At 36.8% G+C, this 21806-nt stretch overlaps 2 protein-coding genes across 2 annotated transcripts in view; both read right to left on the reverse strand.

Moving 5' to 3' along the window:
• Positions 1–9078, reverse strand: part of grk6 (G protein-coupled receptor kinase 6) — a 108471-nt gene extending 99393 nt beyond the window's left edge. Inside the window, exon 1 of the mRNA XM_028812922.2 lies at positions 8843–9078. Coding sequence (XP_028668755.1) covers positions 8843–8894 — 52 coding nt within the window. The 5' untranslated portion in view covers positions 8895–9078. The remainder of the gene's footprint in view (positions 1–8842) is intronic.
• Positions 1–21806, reverse strand: part of arl10 (ADP-ribosylation factor-like 10) — a 339868-nt gene that overhangs the window by 40763 nt on the left and 277299 nt on the right. The window lies entirely within an intron of this gene.

The following is a 21806-nucleotide window of genomic DNA, read 5'->3' on the forward strand; positions in this document are numbered from 1 at the left end:
GTGACGAAGGCTAAAGAAAAGTCGTATGTTGAGTTGTATGAGAGGCTGGACACTAAGGTGAGAGAAAAGAACCTGTACTGATTGGCTAGACAGAGGAACCAAGCTGGAAAAGGTGTGCAGCAGGTTAGGGTGATAAAGGATAAAGATGGAAACGTACTCACAAGCTAGGAGGGTGTGTTGAGCACATGGAAAGAGTACTTTGAGTGGCTGATGAATGAAGAGAACAAGAGAGAGAGAAGATTAGATGATGTGGAGATAGAGAATCAGGAAGTGCAATGGATTAACAAGGAGGAAATAAGGACAGCTATGAAAAGAATGAAGAATGGAAAGGCCGTTGGTTCAGATGACATACCTGTGGAAGCATGGAGGTGTTTAGGAGAGATGGCAGTGGAATTTTTAACCAGATTATTTAATGAAATCTTGAAAAGTGAGAGGATGCCTGAGGAGTGGAGAAGAAGTGTACTGGTGCCAATATTTAAGAATAAGGGGGATGTGCAGAACTGTAGTAACTACAGGGGGATAAAATTGATGAGCCACAGTGGAAGCTAGGTTAAGAAGTGAGGTGATGATTAGTGAGCAGCAGTATGGTTTCATGGCAAGAAAGAACACCATAGATGCGATGTTTGCTCTGAGAATGTTGATGGAGAAGCATAGAGAAGGCCAGAAGGAATTGCATTGTGTCTTTGAGGACCTGGAGAAAGCACGTGACAGGGTGCCTCGAGAGGAGCTGTGGTATTGTATGAGGAAGTCAGGAGTGGCAGAGAAGTACGTAAGAGTTGTACAGGATATGTACGAGGGAAGTGTGACAGTGGTGAGGTCTGCGGTAGGAGTGACGGATGCATTCAGGGTGGAGGTGGGATTACATCAGGGATCGGCTAGAGCTGCCAGGAAAAAGGAAAAGAGGAAGGCCTAAGAGGAGGTTTATGGATGTGGTAAGAGAGGACATGCAGGTGATGGGTGTAACAGAGCAAGATGCAGAGGACAGAAGAATATGGAAAAAGATGATCCGCTGTGGTGACCCCTAATGGGAGAAGCCGAAAGAAGAAGAAGAAGAAGACGACTCAAATCATACAAGAATATTACCCACATGTTCTCCTGAGAGAAACCTGGATGTAAATGTAGGGGCTACACCAGTTTTCAAAAACCATGAAAGTAAACAAATGACCTCTGGTAATTTATATATTTTAAAATTATGGTTCTCCTTCCATTGATTTTTGGGGAAAATGTAATGTACCAATTAATAAAGCTTAAAACAGCTCATTGATATCACTGCAGTAAACATAATCTAGTCACAACTTCTAAGTTTCGGTCAAACTACATTTACATCAGGAAATGGCTAGCTGATAATTCAAATACGACTTATACATACTTGACAAATATTTAACAAGAATTTTTTTGCACAGCTTCAAACCTCCATCACTTTAAAAAACCAGACATTTACTGCAAGAATGCTCTATTTTATTCCACCCATGTTCAACTCATCCACACATGTAAAAAAAACGGAGTGTGATACAAATTCAAGATTTAAATGAAATCGTCAACTAAAATTACCATGTGAATTAAGTACTAAAAAAAAAAAAATTTTTTTTGCTTTAATAAAATTATGATTTGCATTGCATTGTAGCGAGTCAAAAGATTTTAATGAAAAATTACCTCCTAAAATCGTCCCTAAAAATGTAAACTCTAAAATTTAACTCTGCTTCTGTTAGGAGTGCAATTCCTGTTACTTTGCGTAGCAGTATTAAAATGGCTCATTTTATACAGACACTTTTTTCACTAAATGTCAAGCCAAGAGTGTTGCTGAACATGAATAACAAATATAGAGGTGTTAATATTTAATTTCAGAATTGGGCAAATTGCAGAATATAATCTACAAATTACACAAATTTACCACTCTGCCAAAAATTCAATTATTCCATGTTCTTTTTTTTTATTTTATTTTTTTTATATAAAATTAACCAGCAGCACACTGAACACCTTCAAATGGTCTTTATACCTACATTAGAATTTCAGTCAAAATATTGTTGTTTACAAAATTTTATTAAAAGGTGAAAAGGGCATGACATGATTTGTCTCAATTTCAGATTTTCTATCAGCAAACGTTGAAATTTCAGCCACGGTCTGTAGACTTTCAATGTTTATAGTTTCAAAAATACATCTTACTGTATATTTACAAATATCCAAGAGTAGGGTTGAGCTAAGTTTTGTTCTTTATAAACAGGGACTCCTGAATTTTGCATAGTTTCTAGCCACTGAAGATATAACTAAAACAATAAGGAGTGACCTTGGGTAGAAAACAGTTCTGTCCAAACTTAAAGCATGTTATTCAAAAAGACTGAAAACAGGGTCTCAACTGCTGCTATAATTATTTTCCCTAACTAAGCTATTTAGAATATCATCGAGCAAGTTCTGATTTTAAATCAAACGTTTGGATGTGTATATGTACTGCCATCTCTAATAATTGTGGCACAATGGCATAAGTCAAGCCCCACTTGACCAGCAACAAGTGCTGTTGCCATAACCAATATGGCCACTGCTTTAGGAAGCAACCACCATATCACAGTGATTCTGTAAACACAAAATGGCAATAAGATGAAGTCCAAAATAAAAGTGAAAAACAAAAATAATAATAATAATAGTAATAAGTGAAACACACAAAATATCAGGATTGTAATGACCAGCAAGCACTATAATTTACAAGCTTTGAAAATTATGAAAATCCAGCCCCCCTCTAAAGGTTAGGGGTCCAAATGTACCTATCATGGATTCAATGAACCTAGTGCAATAGGATTGGGACCCTGGAACAATCTTATGTAACATAACCATGCCAGTGTAATAAATAATGATCTTGGGAACCTTTATTTGTAAAATACAAAATTGTCTCAGTTTCATATTTAAGATCTGCCTATTTCAATAGGATGTTGAGGAGTTCTTTTCATAGTCAATCGGCACAAATTAACAAGCTTTAAAATGTGACACTTGAGACATTGGATGCATTTTGATATTATCACATGCATATTGTATATAAAATAATTTCAATACTGGTACCATAAGTAAGCAAACCAACATTGAAAAATACATTTTACTTCTAACTTTAAACGAAAACTGATGCATTCCAAAACCACAGTTTTCTTGTACATTACTGGAAAGTAAGTCATAAGCACCTTGACTCCTCTGTAGATATACTTTAAATGTGATGGTTTTCAAATTTACTTTTAACTGTAAACCCAGACTGTAATTTTAGTAATAGCTTTGTGCTTTATACCCAGCAACATTATATTGCAAAAATGTTTAAAATAAAAATGACCCAAAAAAAAAAATCAACCATCATGACTCAGTACTTATTATTTTTTTCCAAGCTAATTTATTACTGAATGCACATAAAAATGTCCCTTTCATAACAAAAGGTTGTTGCCCTTGTTTCAGCCTACCTAATCAGCAACTGAAGGCACAGGTGTTCCATCATAGCACTGAAACCATGCTCATTCCCAGAGTGCCAGTCATAGCATTTAAAATTAACTGCACTACTTGGAGAAAATTTGTTACTCTCTTTCTCAAATTCCTTTGTACAGAACATGGTACTTTCATATTTTCCTGTTAAATGAAGGCTGACATTTCTTAACTTGTCCTCTTGCACCTTCTTTAGTCGCATTATCCAATGCAAAGTTGACAGCTATGGGTTCTGTGAGGGACTGGCATCCTGTCCAATGTGGGCTCAGGCCTCTTGAACTCTAAATTTGATTAATCAAGTTTAAAAAGGTTAAATCTACTGGAGGTTTACCTCAGTGCAAAAATGTTAATTATTAGCTATGTTACCTGACAAAGAAAGGTAAAAGAATATTTTATATTTGATAGATCTTGTCCTACATGTACCCTCTATATTCCTCCTATGCCTTTCCTCGGTATTCTCATGTGTCTCAATTTCTCTTGCACAGACTTTACTCTCTCAATCGAGTTCTCATAAAGCCTTGTTCCCAGACTTTGTCATTAAAAGGCTCATTGCTCACATCCCGATTGTATTTTGACTACCACCAGTGGTACACGGGCTCCCTTTACCCAATGTGAAAGCATCCTTTGTATTTCTGCAAATACTTTCTGTCTTTGAAGGTGAGTGAGGTTGTGCCATCCAATGTCGGTTGGTACGTTTTTCTATAAAAAATTGTCACTATTAGGAACACAACTTCACACTCCTAAAGTATAACCTCACCATGCCTAACACAGAGCCACGAAAGTCAAACTGACCAATCATATTGCTCAGAGGGACCTGACACACACAGATACCAGCATTTTATTATATTCTAAAGAGATAGATGTAGATTGATACCCTTCAATTTATAAGCCAACCAATATTTTAAATTAGGCACCAACTACTTGCTTCTCATCCTTTCATAACCAGGGACAACTACCAAGACAAAGAAACACATCAAAACATTCTATTCTGTTTCACATTGTTAGTAAGTCGCATTACACTACATTGTCAAACTTGCTCAATGCATTTCAGGGTGTGGTGGGCCACTGTCTTTTGTTACAAAATCAGGATGCAAGGCAGGATATATTCCTGAACTGGGGAGTGATGCTCATCACAGGGCCCACCCACACTTATACAGAGTGTTTTCTGAGTCACCGATTTCATATACTTTAACTGCAATGATCTTTAAAGAATAAAGAAATATACATTATTTTCAAGCATGCAAGGCCAACATGCTGTGATGCTTGCTGGAGGTGCATGCAAAAGCAGGAAATACACCTGAACAGATGCTCTTTCCCCCTTTTCGGCAGTGGACAATTTTTTTAACACCCAGTCGTGCTGGTGACGTCAACTGAAGGTTTCAAAGGGCAGCTTGAGTGTGTAAACTTTAGTCTGGAAGATTGTTATGAAGGATGTTGGTACATCTTCGTGAATACAAGCAATGACAGAAAAAGTAAGATAGAAGCAACAACTGAAAAGAGACAGAAGAGCACAGAAACGAGAAGTGGAAGCTGGAACAGGATAGGACGTAGGCGTGTTGTTGTTCTTTTATTTCAGTGGCAATCTGTGGGCCCTGACATTTTAGTGTGGGGGATGGGGGGCAGAGGAGCAACATGGGCTATGGATAAAATACCTGCACTTCAGCTGCTGCCATGTCCATTCTGGTGAGTCATTATAATATGTAAGACTTGTGCCACACTCTTCTAAACTGTTACAGATGCCTCTTGTAATTTCAGAACAGGCCAGTTACAAAACACAATCTGTGTATCTGGTTACAGTTCCCTTTTGCAAAAGCAAGAAAAAAAATTCAAGTTACCAAACATGGAGTCGTGTTCAGGTTCTGCAGAACTTTTTACACTAAAAGTTGTATAATATCAGTATTCAATCTGGAAAATGATATGCTGTTCTGTACTATGCCACTATTCCATTCATGAAATAAATTACAAAACCACAAGCAACATATTGATACATATTATGAGAAGTCAAATGTTTCACCTAAAGAGGCCATCAAAAATTTGCATTTGATTCATTTTTCTTATAGAGTGCATTTGCATTTGTATGTCTAGCACGCCATGAGCATGACAAAAACATAATTAACAAATAAAATAAAATGATATGAAATAAAATCACAGTACAATGCTAAAATCCCACCAAAACATCGTTATTACATATACTTTATTAATATATATTACATCTTTAGTTAGACTGGCAAAAATAGAAAATCCCTAGTCTATGACATGTATTATTTTAACCTACAAGCAATTTTCTATTTCTGTCACCACAATACATAACTTCCATTTAACTAATGAAAAAAAAAAAAAAAATCAGGACAATGTCAGCATTCCATCCTATATTTTATACTGTCAAATATATAAATTATGTATGTTAACTATGACAAAAGGTAAACAAAAAGAATGCTTATCCTATGCATTGATCTATTTTTATTTCTACATCTTCCAGTAAATGAAGCCTATTCCACCACCCACAATAAATAAGCCTAGAAAAGATTCAAGTGTGACGATTGACTAGATGAATGAGGTTTTAATTCACAGAAAACAAAAATTATTCCATTTAATCAATGAGTTCCACAGCAGGACTTTTCGGACACAGAAATATTAAAATATGTTTCCTGAAAGTGTTTCTTGACTCAAAAACTCACATACATGGTACTGAGAAAAACAATCAATGCTAACAAGGAAAATACAGCTTGTCTTAAATGTTGAAGAGATGATCATACAACCATATGAATTCTCTGTACCACCTACCACACTCTGGGAGACTTGGCAATAACATTCCTTTTTTGACTATAGTAAAAATGTACTTTATATGTCAAAACTTTTATTGACAAATTGTGAATAATCAGCTAAATAAATCTTTTAACGTCCTTTTCTATGAAGACTGAGACAAGGATTTCATGAACCTACAAATGCTCATTAAAAAGGCTGTATTTGTTCACTCCTAAAGGTAATAGGAGACTGCAATATGCTGAAATACTATTGCCACTAAAATACTTTTGCTTAAACATACAGTTAAAATCAAACTAAAGAAAACAACAGAAAAACAGATTTCTGTCATCTATATAAATAATACAAAATAAAAAGGACTATGGAAGTTTGTGATGCCCTTTTTGTTTTTTTACAGTTCTGTACATGTGTAATCAGGAAAGATGATTACTTCTAAAGCTATTTCCTAATATGATGATGGATGGGGCTAGTTGATTGTTGAGCATGCACATCTTGTAATTTCAGAACAGGACTGTTACAAAACTCAAGCTTTGCAACAAGTTACATTTCCTTTTTGCAAAAGCTAAAAAAAATGCAAGTCAAACATAAACATAATGTAAAAATCCAAAAATGTTACATCATATTAAACAAATAAGGGTAAACAAATTAGCAAGCATAAAAAAATACATTTTCAAGAAGAATTATATCTGCACTTAGATGGCCAAAACAAGTTTGTATTATTTTTTTATTTGAGTTTATATGAACATGTCATTTACTGGTCGCTCAAAATTTATAGTGCACTTTCTAAGCAAGAAGGGCAATCCTTGAACTTTAAAGGCAGACAGAAACAGTAATAAGAATACATTTATCAATTAGTTACTACTGCTTAACTAATGTGGAGCCAGAAGACTGAAATAAAATCTTGACATTAACAATTGATATGTTGGTGGGGAAAACTGTAGAGTTTAAAAGCATTAAGGATTATGCTATGTCAGTAACATTTGTCCAAGAATCAAAATATCCCTTAAATACGTTGTGCAGTGAACAAATGAGAACTGTTTTAGTTTTCTCTTTAAAGCTGTAGCAGAAAAGTTAAATCTTACACACTGCAACACTGATGCCCAGACTGTGGCCTCAAGCTTTAACTTTATTAAAATGTGGTTAGTGATGGACTGCATCAGTGTGCATTGGCAAAAAGGAAAAAAAAGGTTAAAGGTCATTTCTACACTGAAAAGAAAAGAAGGTAAAAGACAACATTTTAAATATACTTGTATAGTCTTCATCACAGGGATTTGAAGACGTTTATCAAAAATCAGAAGAAGCCATGCTCTTTCACAGTCTGAAATCTTATATTTGTCCAGATTTTAATGTTCTCTAATGGCAGTTTTTTTATCAGCCTCAGATTTGTTCCCTCCTATATATGTTACCCAGATTTTTCCTTTTCAGTTTCACACCTAATGAAGACTATACTGCCAAAAAGTCCTGTCTTTTACATTCTTTCCCTTTCAGCGTGCAAATAACCTTTATTTGTCACTTTTTTCCTTTATTGAAGGTGTTATTAGTGTTAAAAGGCCATTCGACGTTATGAAGAATTGTTGAAAAACCCACAAAGACATATATAGGTAATCACAAATACTTTTTTGGACAAAGTACTCAAGGCAAAACGAGGCATGATTAAATTGCAAAATAGAATTGTACGCGAGAAAGGAGGATAACGGCTTGCATTCTTCTAGAGTTAATGTCTTAAATGAACACTACAATTCTTTTACTAAAACTACTGCTCGTTTCAATTTAGTTCTGTTTCCACAGTGTATTATTCCCCTTTCTTGATGTCACTGTCCACGCTCCTCCTACTTTCTGCCAATGCTGAATTCTTGTTACTACTTGTACAACGTAAGTTTGTCAGTTTGATACTGTTTCACAATCTTGTTTGTGGTTTGAAGTGCCTTGTAACGCTGAATGTCCGTTTATGACGCTTTATGAAGTAAAAAGTGACTCACCCGCACCCCGTTCAACCCAATAAAAATTCGGCGGTATAACAATGTCAGATTTTTATGTAAAAATTCTATGTCAAAACAATTCAAATAAAATTAAAACAAAAAAAGACTAAAATGTGGAACAACAGATCCGTACTGAGTCCATTCTTACTTGAAGGGCTTAACCTGACAGTCGCTTGCATGTCAAATGAGCAGGAGCAGGCGGAAAAGCGCTAAGGTGGGCTCTTAAGCACGTACACCGCATCACCTGCAAAGGTGATCCACTGCCTATTGAGCCTCCAAATACACAGTGCAATATTACCACAAGGCAAAAGAACATTAATCAGTGTAATTCAATTATTGAACCTGAAAAGCATCGCAGTTGGTTAAATGCACAGCTCACGTGCGTGTAGGGGGAAGGCGGAGGGGTGGGGGGAATAGGATTTGTGATCAGGAGCCGGTCTGAAAATACAGAATGAGTACGGCATCTTTCCGAAACAAAGGAGATATGTAATAGACAATCATGCATTTCTTTTTCTTGCTCGATGTGTGGCCTACCCCTCCACAGGAAATCCCCAACCTCAATTACAGCGCACGAGGCCGGCTTGTGTGCAAACCGTCGCTTCAGCGCCCCTTCCTCAAATCGTAACCCCCTCCCTTCCTGTCAATCTTACCTTCCCTTGCCTTGAGGAGCACAGTATTAGCCACAATATTCTCGAGCTCCATTATCTGTTGAGTGGAGGGCGCCACTGGCCAAACGTCGTCCCCAAACTAGCAGCGTCGGCTTGCTCCCCCACCCCCCCAAAGCTAAAGCGCAAGCCGCTTCACGCTGCGCTCCTTTCGTTCTCCGAACCCTGCAGACACCGCCAAGCTTGCAGACTCCAGACAGCCGCCGAGTGTTTACCCGAAAGCCACGCCCACTCCGTAAGCCTATTGGTGAGAAACAGAAGAAAAGCCCACCCTTACACGATGTCACGCCCACGATTTTTCTTTTGCTGAAGCTGAAGGTACGGCGGACGGCAGTGGCAGTGCGTCTTTTTCCTTCCTTACAAGACTCAAGCTAGGCGGGTCCTTTGGTGATCACGGGAGTTGAACCTTCGCAAGTTTACAGAGGGTTGTGATGACTTCTTGACGTAAGTAACAGAGCCACTGTTTGGGTATCTCGAAGTGCTTCTGCTTCCGCAAGCAAGATAAAGTGGAATCATTCGTTGCATTCTTATGGCCGGTATCATTGTGCTCTCTTTTAAAACTGCAAATCTTTTTTTAACCTTTATGCGCCCCTAGTATCACAAACGCCTAACAACTGGAAAATGCAAAATACTGAGAATTACGACTATTTGCGAAAATTAAAGCGGAGTAACTCCAGGTTGCAAATTTGCTCTTGAGCTGGTTTTTAAAGTCACATAGAAGGCTGCTTTCCCTACAGCTAAAACAAATTGTAATGTGAAAAATAGTAGGCAAGACTTTGCATGTAAGATAAGACAGAACTGTAAAATAGACAAGGAAGATAGGTCAGAGGTAGACCGTTAGGAATCTGTTGTCAGCTTAAACCACCTGCACACATTTTATGTTAAAGGCTAGTCATCATGTGAATGCTACAGCACTAATGACAATGGTAAAAAGTCTGAATTAGCAGAAGCAAGCCTAATTCAGGGTGTTCATAAGAAATGTAATGATTTACTTCATGAGGTATTAGTACACAATAAACAAGACTAGATATATCAAATACTGTATTTCAAATATTATCATGTACAACATGTTTGTTATAGCTGACATTGAAGTAGTCTAAAACAATTCCCTACATTCTTACATTTGACAGTTCTTATTTTAACCTCCCAGGAGTGGCTCTTAGTGGGCTAGGATCAATGGTAAAAAATTACAAATATAATATTTTTGTTTAATTAGCAATCTCACATGGCATAAAACAACACTCCACTTGCCTATATTACCAATTCCCATTTTTTTAAAGTTTTGTGAAAATTGGTAACATTGATAACTCGTGAACCTCTGGTGTTGATTGTTATGGCATGCTCAGCTTTAAGACCTTCTGATTATTTTTGTGGAAGACACTTATTTGTCTACTCTTTGTCAAAAGGGTGCAATTTCTTGCACAAAATAGGGGGAAAAAATTGCCGTAAGATGAATTTTTGTTTGGGTCCTCAGTGCCAAAAATAGGCGGGAGCACCAAAAACCTCTACATCTTGCATAGCAAAACATCAAGACGAGTTGAACAATTTGCTATATGCACTGGTTGTCTTGTACCAGTGAGTCAGGAGGTGCAAGACAAAATAACTGAACACAATAAGAATACATTTTATTGATATAGTGCATACTAAGCCATATGCAGTGATTATAGGAAGAAAAGCACAACTCAGTAACACCCACCTTGAATGCATGTGGAGGAAAACAATGTGTTTGGGGATTGAGATGTTGCAGGATTCATACCTGAAAGACACAGAGACCTCACCAAAACATGCTAAGGTTTTGAAGTTTGAAGAATAATGATAAAAAATCAGACATAAGGCCAAGGACAAGGACTACCAAATATAAGAAAAAGATTAGCATAAGTCATAGTCAAAAACTTAAGTATGTGGATTTCAAAAGCTGACGACACAAAATAAGTAAAGGTTACCATATACTAGGACCTGAAAAGAGAACTAGAGCATTGCTTATGAAGGTTGTGTTAATACTAGTCCATATACTGTAATACTGAAGAAATGGCCTTTTCCTTATATTTTCAAATGAGAAATGATATAATAGACACACTTGAGAGAGTGAAATATGCCATTTTAAGCTAAATACAGATGTTTAATTTGACAAAAAACCGAAGCAGTATATCACCCTAAGATGTCCATGTCTACTCTAAAGCAAGCATAAGGTAAGTTTTTGGTTATGGGCTGTCTGGAATTCCCTGAAATCAGTATAAATGATAGTGGTTTTAGAAGACACACTTTGCCTTCTACACCCCTGGTTATAAATTATGTCACTGCCAACAGGGTGGAATCACTTATATTTCTTGGCACATCTATTACACAAAATCTGAACTGGAATGAAAATATAACTGCTGTTATGTTTAAAGCTTAACAGCTAATTATTTCTTCTTTAGCAACTTACAAAGTTTAATCTGTTCCACTCACTGCTGGTGCAGTTTTATTGAGCTGTTATTGAATGCATCTACAGTTCACTCTCTCCATAAGAGTCTGGTGTGGCAAGGCATCTGCTCACTTGAAACATAAACTTCAATGTGTTATTTCTACAGTAGAAACAATTGTATGCCTAAAACTGGAGTCCACTGAGGTTTTGTATACATCATGGGTCAGGAAACATGCCAGAAATTTAATTAAAGATTACACTCACCTGGGCAACCATCTCTTTCAGTTATTGCCATTGAGGAAATGTTACTGGTCAGTAACAACAATAACTACTAGACATATAAACAGTTTCTTTCTTACTGACGTCATTATGATTAAGCACACTCTCTGATTCATCTGTCTTTTGCTTATTTCTAAACGCATCCATCTAATCTAAATTATGTTTTTATTCCATGTTTATAAGGTCTTACTTGATACATTACACGGCAGAAGTTCAGTTCTACTTTATTGTTTTATATATTTGTGTTTTGTGCAATATATTTTTCATTGATGCTGTATATAATGTTGTGATGGTGCCATGTATATTGTGTTGTTTAATTGTATTTACCTTGTTATGTATATGGATGTAACACCAAGAGAAATTCCTAACAACTATGTTGCCTGGCAATAAAGTTCAAAGTTTCCCTTCAGTAGGGAACTGGGAAACTTTTCAGATTGGAATATAAAATGGTTAGGAAACTGTGCTGAATTAAAGCTGCTGTCTTTTGCAGTAGGTCAAAACTGGTAAGAATTTTTGACTTTCAAATAAAATTGGCCATAAACTGGCAGCCAACAGTTGAGTGGTTAAATAAAATCAGTGACAGGGTATGAACCAAGCTTTAATTGAAAGTCTTGGCAATAACTAACTAATCATTCTGTCCTCTCTACATAATCTGAATTGACATGAACAGATCTGTCGAGAATCATTGCCTAACTGTGGCAAACCTTAGCATGTTGCACTGCTATGGAGCCATCCAAATGAAATTATCCTTTAACAGAGTTTGAAAATGTTACCAACAAACACTCGATCAGGGAAGTAGAGACATATATAACAAACATGTAGTTGTTTTTTTTTTGTTTGATATTTTTGAAAGTGTAAGCACTGATTTTTCATTTGGAGGACATCAATGTGAGCGGTGTCAATATATACCCTCTTCTAATAATCTTCTTGTTGAAAATCCACTGACATCTGACAACTAACTTCTTTGTGATGCCTTCAAACTTGGCAAAGTTGGCCTTGCTGCTTTTACCTACAACTGCTGCACAATGCAGATATCAGCTTTCCTCAACATCTCAAGGACACTACTTGTTGAGCGTCTTCCTTTATATTTGAAAGAGAAAAAACATGTTCTGCCTTTTTTGGCAGCTTTCAATTTCTTACCCTCATCTTCAGCAAGGAATGAATTCTTCATTAAGGACATTCATCTCCCATATCCCAAGGCCTCAAAGCAATCAGAAATGCTGTTTTATACTTCTGCACAGTTTTCACAGACAGCTTAACTCCTTCATTACTTACACTGAAGAAAGTGCACAGCTTGACACACAGCTGAAAATACTGTAGGATAAAACATATTTATGGAATAAAAGTTTGTCTAACACGTGCTTTACATAAAAAAAATAAATGATGCTTTGAGGGTACAGTGGTATCTGAGTTGTCATTTGCACTATTTTATTTTGTGTCTCTTTAAATGGGGCAGGGTAGTGTGGCATAGTGGTTAGGGCTTTGGACTTTAAACCTTCAGGTTGGGAGTTCAAATCCCACTACTGACACTGCATGACAATAAGCAAGTCACTTCACCTGCCTGAGCTCAATTGGGGGGAAAACAAAAGAAATTCAACCAATTGTTTCTCAAATGTTGTAAATTCCTTTGGATAAGGGTGTCAACCAAATAAGTAAATGTAAACTGATTTTAAAGATTTTTTGCTTGTTTCCTTAAATTTTTGCTTTGTGTGGTATTTCCATGATTTTTAGAGTGCTAAGAATTACTTCAACTAAAAGCTGTAAATACCCTGTATGTGCTGCAACTGCATGTATACATATAGGAATGCTTGTGCACCTCTGTGTCTGATGTTACAGACATTATTTTTTAATTAAGCATGTTGTTCTTATGTTTTCAGTGTCTGAACTTTGCTTTGCATAGTAAATGTGAAACGCTGTGAAATTTAGAAGTGATTTATTTAAGAAACTACCTAGAATTAATGTCTAGTTTTGACTATAAACATGGCTCCAGCTTTTGTTTTGACCGGTATCAAAGTTTTAGTCTTATTTTGAGTTTATGAAAAATGTTAATGACAAGCCTGTCTGGTATTTAGAAATATTTTTTATTACTCGTATGTATATAATATCCATCCATCCATCCATCCATTTTCCAACCCGCTGAATCCGAACACAGGGTCACGGGGGTCTGCTGGAGCCAATCCCAGCCAACACAGGGCGCAAGGCAGGGAACCAATCCCGGGCAGGGCGCCAACCCACCACAGGACACACACACCCACACACCAAGCATACACTAGGGCCAATTTAGAATCGCCAATCGACCTAACCTGCATGTCTTTGGACTGTGGGAGGAAACCGGAGTGCCCAGAGGAAACCCACGCAGACATGGGGAGAACATGCAAACTCCACGCAGGGAGGACCCAGGAAGCGATCCCGGGTCTCCTTACTGCGAGGCAGCAGCGCTACCACTGCGCCACCGTGCCGCCCGCTGTATATAATATATAAAGTCTATAATTTTCTCACTAAATCTGCGTGTTAGAATATGGTGGATGCAATTTCAGCATAAAGGTCCTGCTGCACAAAAACAATTAATAAGTAAAAAAAACAAAATGCTTAAATCCGCAAATACCTATATAACTGTCATTTAGGGAAAGAAAATGTACAGACTGAAATATCAGAAATTCAAATCTTTATATAAGCATGTAAATATATATAAAATATCACAAAGCTAAATATATTAATACATAGTATTATTTGATATATAAAGATAATATCCAACACTGAACCATGCCAACATTCTCTTAAAAAAGTGGTGGATGGTATGAGAATGAAGAATTGCATTCGCTTTGGACTGTTTTCATGTCAAGAGTTCACATTCTAAAAGACATCCTAATGTAGATTCGTAGTTTGATGCCTGGTCCTTAAAGAACATTTATATTATACAGGTAAATTGGTGTTTTACCCATACCAGCCTGATTTCAATGACTACTTATACTATTATCTGCTTCCACCCTCTATACCCAGTATGGAAAGAAACTGTCAGCACTGAATAACAGGTGGAAATAAAAAAAAAAAAACTCAGAAATTGTGAATTCTGAAAGATCAATCAAAAGAGAGTCAGTTCATGCAGTAAGCATCAGATACATTCTTTTGGCAGATAAAGTGTCTTTTCAGACCATGTCAAAGTATGATATACTATATATGTGTGCTTTATTTTTAAATTTACCAATGTCTTTGTTGAGATTACTGTCTTGTTACCAGAAGAACCACAAGAAGTCTTTCTTTTTTGATCTGATGACAGAGAGATTGTGTGTTTGCTTTAAATTCACTTTGATGAAATGAGGTTAAGTATTTTAAATAGGATGTTGTTAAAAATCTAGGCCATTGAGGAAGACACAACTCAGTAAAACTCCATTATGCTGAGTGCTCAAATCAAAAAACATCCCTGATCTGGTCTGGCTTATCTGGAAGGTAGGTGCATGCCAGTATTCCTTTTCTTCTCCATGTAGAGGTGACATATACGCCATTCTGGAGTATCCTCTCCATCACAATAAAGAAGGGATTCTTCATCAGATGAGTTTCACGGAGAATATTTCAGTGCTTGAATGCAGCTTTGATGATAATGATGATTTGTTTTCTTTATTTATAGATGTTTTCTTCTATGAGCTTACAAGCAACACCTTTTATAAATGCGGTCATCTTTAAGTTTTGCTTTATCTTTTTGAAAACAAAACCTTGGTCTCTATTTTTCATATGTACTGTTGCACTACCCAATAAAGACATTCAGCTCCTTGGAAGTTTTCATATTTATGTGTTATACAACATTAAATCACAGGCTTTTTTGAAACTGATCAACAGAAAATGACTCTTCATGTCAAAGTGAAAACAGATCTATGCAAAGAGATCTAAATTAATTATGGATCTAAAAAATTAAATAATTGATTGCATAAGTGTTCATATGACACTCCTAAATCAACTCTGGTGCAGCCAATTGTCAATTAGTTCAAAGGAGATCATCTGTCTGCAGTTTTAATGGAGTGTAGTATAAATGGTTAGTCGTCATTATCCATGGCTGCAGGTTTTCATTCTAACCCCTTTTTTGTAATGAGTGCCCTGTTTGTGCTGCCAATTAACTTCTTGTGAATTCACTTAAATTGAATTGCTTTTTTAAGATTTCTTCATTGTTCCTTTAGATTGCTTCATTTCGTTCCTTAAATGGTACCCAAACAGAAATGAAATATGAAGTGAGGGAGCCAACAGAAGACCAACTAAGTCAGGGCCTCAAACTCCAACCAATTTCACTCCAACCAGCTGCTTAATGAGGTGCCGAGTCTTGTTAATTAAACCCGTTCTTTAATTCCGTGGCTTGTTGCTGCTTTCGTGCTGCATTAGCAAACATTTCTGAAATTGTTGATTTTCTCTTTTCTAAGAGCTCTGTTAAAATGTTTTGTGGACCTGAGCAGACCAACATTCCTGAGACCTTCATCATTCTTTATTTTCAGATATTGTATGATGGACACCAGTTGTTTTGGCTCATTTTGTATCTCATTATTGTTTGGCTGCTAATTAAGGAAAAAGAAACAATTAAGAGGTCTGAGTCTTCAAGAGCAAGAGTATTAAAGTTAGTTCAAAAGAAGTTAATTAGCAGCAGAAACCGGACACTTCTTAAGAAAAGGGTTAGAATGAAAACCTGCAGCCACGGTGGTCCTCCATGACCAGAGTTGGCAACCCCTGGCCTAGCATACACAATGAGGACAGAAGAACACACCAAGCAGCTCTGTGGTAAGGTTATTGAAAAGCACATATCAACGGATAGAGACAAGAAAATATCTGAGTGACTGAATATCCTTTGGAGACCAGCTATGTCAACGATTAAGAAATAGAAAGAGTGCAACACAGCTTTAAACCTCTTAGACCAGACCATCCAGAAAACTAAGTGATTATGCAAGAGGAAAACTAGTGAGTGAGGCCAACAAGAGATCTGTGATAACTCTAAAGGAGTTACAAGCTACATCAAATAAGATTCGATATTTGGAATAAGCTAAACATTGCACATTATCAGAGACGTACCATTCCCACCATGGTGCCTGGTGGAGACAACGTCATTCTGTGGAGGTGCTACTCCACAGAAGGCCCTGGTAGACTTATGAGGGTAGAGGGTAAAATGAATGCAGCAGAATGCAGGGAAATTGTGAAGGAAAACCTGATGCAGTTCGCATGAAACTTGCACCTTCGGATATTTGTTTTTCAGCAAAACAAAGACCCCAAATATAAAATGAAACCTACATAAGAATGACATATAAATAACAACATTAATGTCCTGGAGTGGCCTAGTCAGAGTTTAAACCTCAATCCATATACAAATTTGTGGCTGGGTTTAAAAAAAGGCTTATTCACAATCCCCATGTAACCTGTCAGAGCTCGTGCAGTTTTGCAAAGAAGAATTAGAAAAAAATATAGTGTACATACAATATATGTAAAGCTGATACAGACCTATCCACATAGACTCAAGGCTGAATTGTTCCCAAGGTGCACCTACTAAATACTATCTTGAAGGGATGAATACTTACAAAATCAGTTATGTTTTATATTCATAATTAATTTAGACCACTTTGCAGAGATCTGTTCTCATTTTAACATTAGAGATTTTTTATGTTGATTAGTGTCAAAAAATTAATTAAATTTACCGTGATTCAATATCTTCTTATATAATATACTACCATGGTTGTTCATTTGTCTGTCCAGGATTTTAAATCACCTGTAGCTCGCAAACCGTTTGACCTATTGACCTGAAATATGGTACATATATACTACGTGAGGTCTGCTGTCTGCTTTTGGGGTGATGATTGACTTCCAAGGTTATTCCTTATTTTTATTTTATTTTATTGTAGAATCAACTCTTGGCAGCGGCCAGCAGGGCAGCCATGTGGCGCATATGTATGGGTGTCGTTCTCATCCCTACCACCTTTGCCATTACTTCCCCTACCTGTTCATATCTTAAATCATTCTTGAGGCAGATTGAAGACTTAAGTGCCAGCTTAAGTGAAAAATTAAGGAAAATGTACTAAGTAATTGCAACACAAACACTGACTTAATCAGTTTTAACACGAAAAGATACCAATGAAAGAAGAGAAGAAGCGGGCCGCTAGGGTGGAGAAAAGAAGAGCTGCTGAGGAAGCAGCAAGCGCATCAACCTCTGAGGAAATGAATGGTAAACGTACAGAGAAAGAGGATGAAAACTAGGAATGCTCAAGTCAAGTGTATTCACTGCATGTTATCGTGCAGTGCACCATTACTGGTTGTATAATAATAGATTTTTAAAACTTTTTATACATGTTGTTTATCTTTCCATGCATACTGTGTGAATCTTAAGAGCATGACCATTTGTGTTTCTTTATTTAAATGTGGTGGTTACAACATGCTATCCTCAATGAAGGATAGCATAATATTCTCTAGAGTGTTAATGAAGAGTTTGTTCAATGTATCTACCCTGTGGACATTCTAGATCATGGTCAATCTAAAATCTAGCAAATGCAGTATACAATGTATTGTGTGGCTTATTGATCTGCTACACTTTATGGATATACCTACCAAACACGTTGAGCTCTGTAATTTCATGCCTAAGAGGCAATGGCTGTTAATAATGAGCAAGAATTTTCAGTGTGGCAATATCAGTATCATTTGCAGAGAATCTTATTGCAGTTTATAGGGCCACACTACTCACCGGTAGCACTAATTTTGCAATGCTGGTTGTGTTCTATGCATTTCAGGTCAGTGCATTTCACAAAGTATTGAGCTTTCTGTATGTTCCCAAGAGAACAGAAAGGAAGGGCATCCTTAAAGTAAAATGCAGTAAAGATCAAATCATCTCCTTCACTGCTGTACAAAGAAAATGTAATTGTGACCTAAAGGAAGTATTCACAGTTCTCGAAGGAACTGTGTAATGCAGTCTAACAGACTGCTTTCAATGAAAGAGTGAAATGCAGGTTCAAGAACTGTATGGGAAACAGAAGGATGGTATATTGAAGACAGGAAACCGAAAACACATCTTTACACTGAGTTTAACAGGGGTTTCCTCTAAACTATTCATGCTAGCATTATTTGAAGTGCATGCCTCGTTATTTTAGATTAAACCTAATAAGGTATACTGTAATACAATGGCATTCTGAAACCCTTGTAATCCATTTTAGGGTCCTGAGCCTATCCTATCGTGTGTCAGTAAATCAGCCCAGACAGAGGACCAATCATTCTTAGTGCCACTCATGTACATGCATACATTCACACACAAGGCCAATTTAGAATTGCCAGTTAACCTAACTTTCATGTCTTTGGTGGAGAATGAATAGGCATCACACAGAAAACAACTGGGACCAAGATTTTAATTCAAAATGAGCTTTGCTACCAAAAGATATACTATACATAACTGACACAAGTGGAATGTGTAGTATTATATTATCTAAACCAGTGGTTGTTAAGTTCAGCTCTGGGGGAACCCTGTGGTTACATATTTTCATCCTAACCAACTTATCCTACTTTAATCAAGCTGTTATTTCCCAGTTTGTGTGTCTTGGTGTCCTCAAGAAATTTAAATAAAAAACATTGGAATGTAGCATCTTTTTTGTTATATGGGGAAATTTAGTGCTTTTTTAGCTTGTTTTTTAAGACTAGGGTACAATCAAAGGAGAAAACTCAAGAAGGAAAAAGTGAATAAACAAGAACCTGACAAAAGACAGTTAAGCATTTAAAGGTATGAAAGAAACAGAAATATTTCTGTTTATGTAAGTCTCACAATAGTGCACTTTTCTGAATAATATAAAAAAAACAGCACATGCCTTGCTGATTATGAAACCGTATGGAAAAAAATACTGCAGCCCCAGGGGCTTTCAGGATTGAGCTTGAGAACCATTGCTTGAAACTAATTTGTAAGCTTCCCTTTAGGATATTTTAATATACATTACATATTTCCTCTCACTTTATCTAGACAGGAAAGTTTTGTTTACATGAAGAATAATTTATTTGAGAACATGACATTAAAGGTAAATAAATACATTGTGAAAACTATGTGAATGGCTGTAGCATATTATGTTTGTCATGATCAAAGCAAACGTTTATTCAGATTAAAAGCTCTTGAAAAGGAGTGCTATGTTTGAAGTGGACAAACCCAGCTAAAATAAAAGCATCACTTAGTCAACTCATAGGCTGATATGCTAATCAGTAAGATATTAAGGGTGTAAAATTAAATATGTGAATGTTATTTTAGAAGAACACTTTGTACTATATGCAGTATGAGTTCCAATTACATATCTAGTTGCAATAAGTATATTAGTTCATGAACATAAAAACCTTTATTTTGGAGTTTTGCTTCAAAGTTTTAAAGGCTTGATGCATTCCTGTGTTATAAGTTGTACAGAAACAGTGACCATCATTTAACCATATCTTACAAAAGTACAAGAAGTGGGGAGGACAGGATATTCATCCCAGACAACTGTCACATGTACAGATTATTGCTGGAGAGTAGTCCACTGCCAAAAGCACGCAATGACGTTTGATGGGTTCTGGAGCGCAAGTGACCAACTTTACTTGTATCATATGCAGTGAATGACAAATGGCAAATACAGGGGGGTTAATATATTTTTGTGTGTTTTATAAAACACTTTGTGAAGTTATATTCTGCACAAGGTTGTTTAAAAGATAGATAGATAAGATTTATAATATAAGATGATACATTAGAGATACAGTCTAGCACAGGCAGGTTTGGGATAAAAAAAAACAGAAGGCAACATTGTATTTCAAGGATACACAAATAATCAGGAACTTAAAAAATCTTTACTGGATCATGCAAAATGCTACAGTCAAAAATTGAACAAGAGATTATGGATATGCAAAATAAAAAAGTAAGAAATGTCACAAATGTAAAATAAGAGAAGACTTCAGACTAAATTAAATCATAACATGGCACTTACAATTGAATATCTGCTCAATTAGATTGAGAAGTCAACTGTGCTTACATTTATTGAGGAATGGCATATAGAAAGTAAATAAAGTTGTTAAGGGGGAAGGGGTTACAGCATGACATGAAGTAGTTCCAGGAACCATCCTCCATTATACATTCTTTAAGCGCTTCTCTGATTAAAATGAAAAATTTTATGCAGGCAGAGCAAGGGGTTGAATGGAGTAGGAGAGTGGGAGTGGGCTACACATAAGCACCATTATTTCACTGTGATTCATCATTAAAAGCAACAGTGAGGCATTGAGATGTTGTGCTTTTGCTCTTTACCAAACTAAATTTGATTCAAATACGTGTTTGTAGTGGGCAGAAAATGTAATCATTAATTAAGATATCACTCTGATTAATGTTTAAATTGTTAGTTAATGTTTTTTTTTAATGTTTTTACTTGTCTAATCACCTAGATATGCTCTCCACACACACACACACATATTACAATATTTTACTTTATGCTTAGAATATGAAAGTCTGTATTAGCTATAGAACAAGGCCCTTTTGAAACGTTAATATTCAGAGAAGAACTAGAAAACAAGATTACGGTATAGCTGAAAAGCTAAGAGCTACAGCTTATTAGAATTTCTAGTTACATAGGGAAAGAGTATGAAGAATGGACATAGATGGAACTGTATTATTTATTGGACACATGTTTTAAATAATAATTGAGTAAGATTGTAAGAAGAGGCAGCTACCACACCCTACCGTTGTCTGTTTGTCCCAGTGGCTTCATCTCTGTGTTCTGTCTTGTTGGAAATCATCAAGCCATCCAGCCTTTGGACCTTTTCTCCAAATCAAGCTATCTGGTGTGACAGACGACCGCCTATGGACTCCGGTCGTCACCTCCAGGCCGCTAGGAGGAGCCCTCCGGACAGCATATTTGCGCCCCGAGTTCCAGCAGGGCCTCATGGACTTTGTAGTGTTTTGACACAGCCCTGCTGGATACCTTGGGGGCCGCCAGGAGTCGCTGTAGGGGGGCTAGTAAGCTCTTGTGTGCCCTATAACCCGGGAGTGCATCCCAGTCACGTGACTGGTAGAAGCGATGTGCTCCCGGGATGAAGAAAAGGACTTTGCCCTGACCCGGAAGGAAAACGGACTTGTGGGTTTGGCTTAGAGCCACTTCCGGGTCAGGGGCTTTAAAAGGACTCTGGGTGAGCCCAGACATTTGAGCTGAGCTGGGAGGAAGGGTGGCAAAGTGTCTGGGAGAGTGGAGGATTGGTTATTATATTTATTATTATTGTTTTGTTATTGAGTATTGTGGAGAGGAGGGTGCTTGGTGCACATTATTA

Source organism: Erpetoichthys calabaricus, chromosome 11, assembly GCF_900747795.2.
Source record: "Erpetoichthys calabaricus chromosome 11, fErpCal1.3, whole genome shotgun sequence".
Taxonomy (NCBI): domain Eukaryota; kingdom Metazoa; phylum Chordata; class Cladistia; order Polypteriformes; family Polypteridae; genus Erpetoichthys; species Erpetoichthys calabaricus.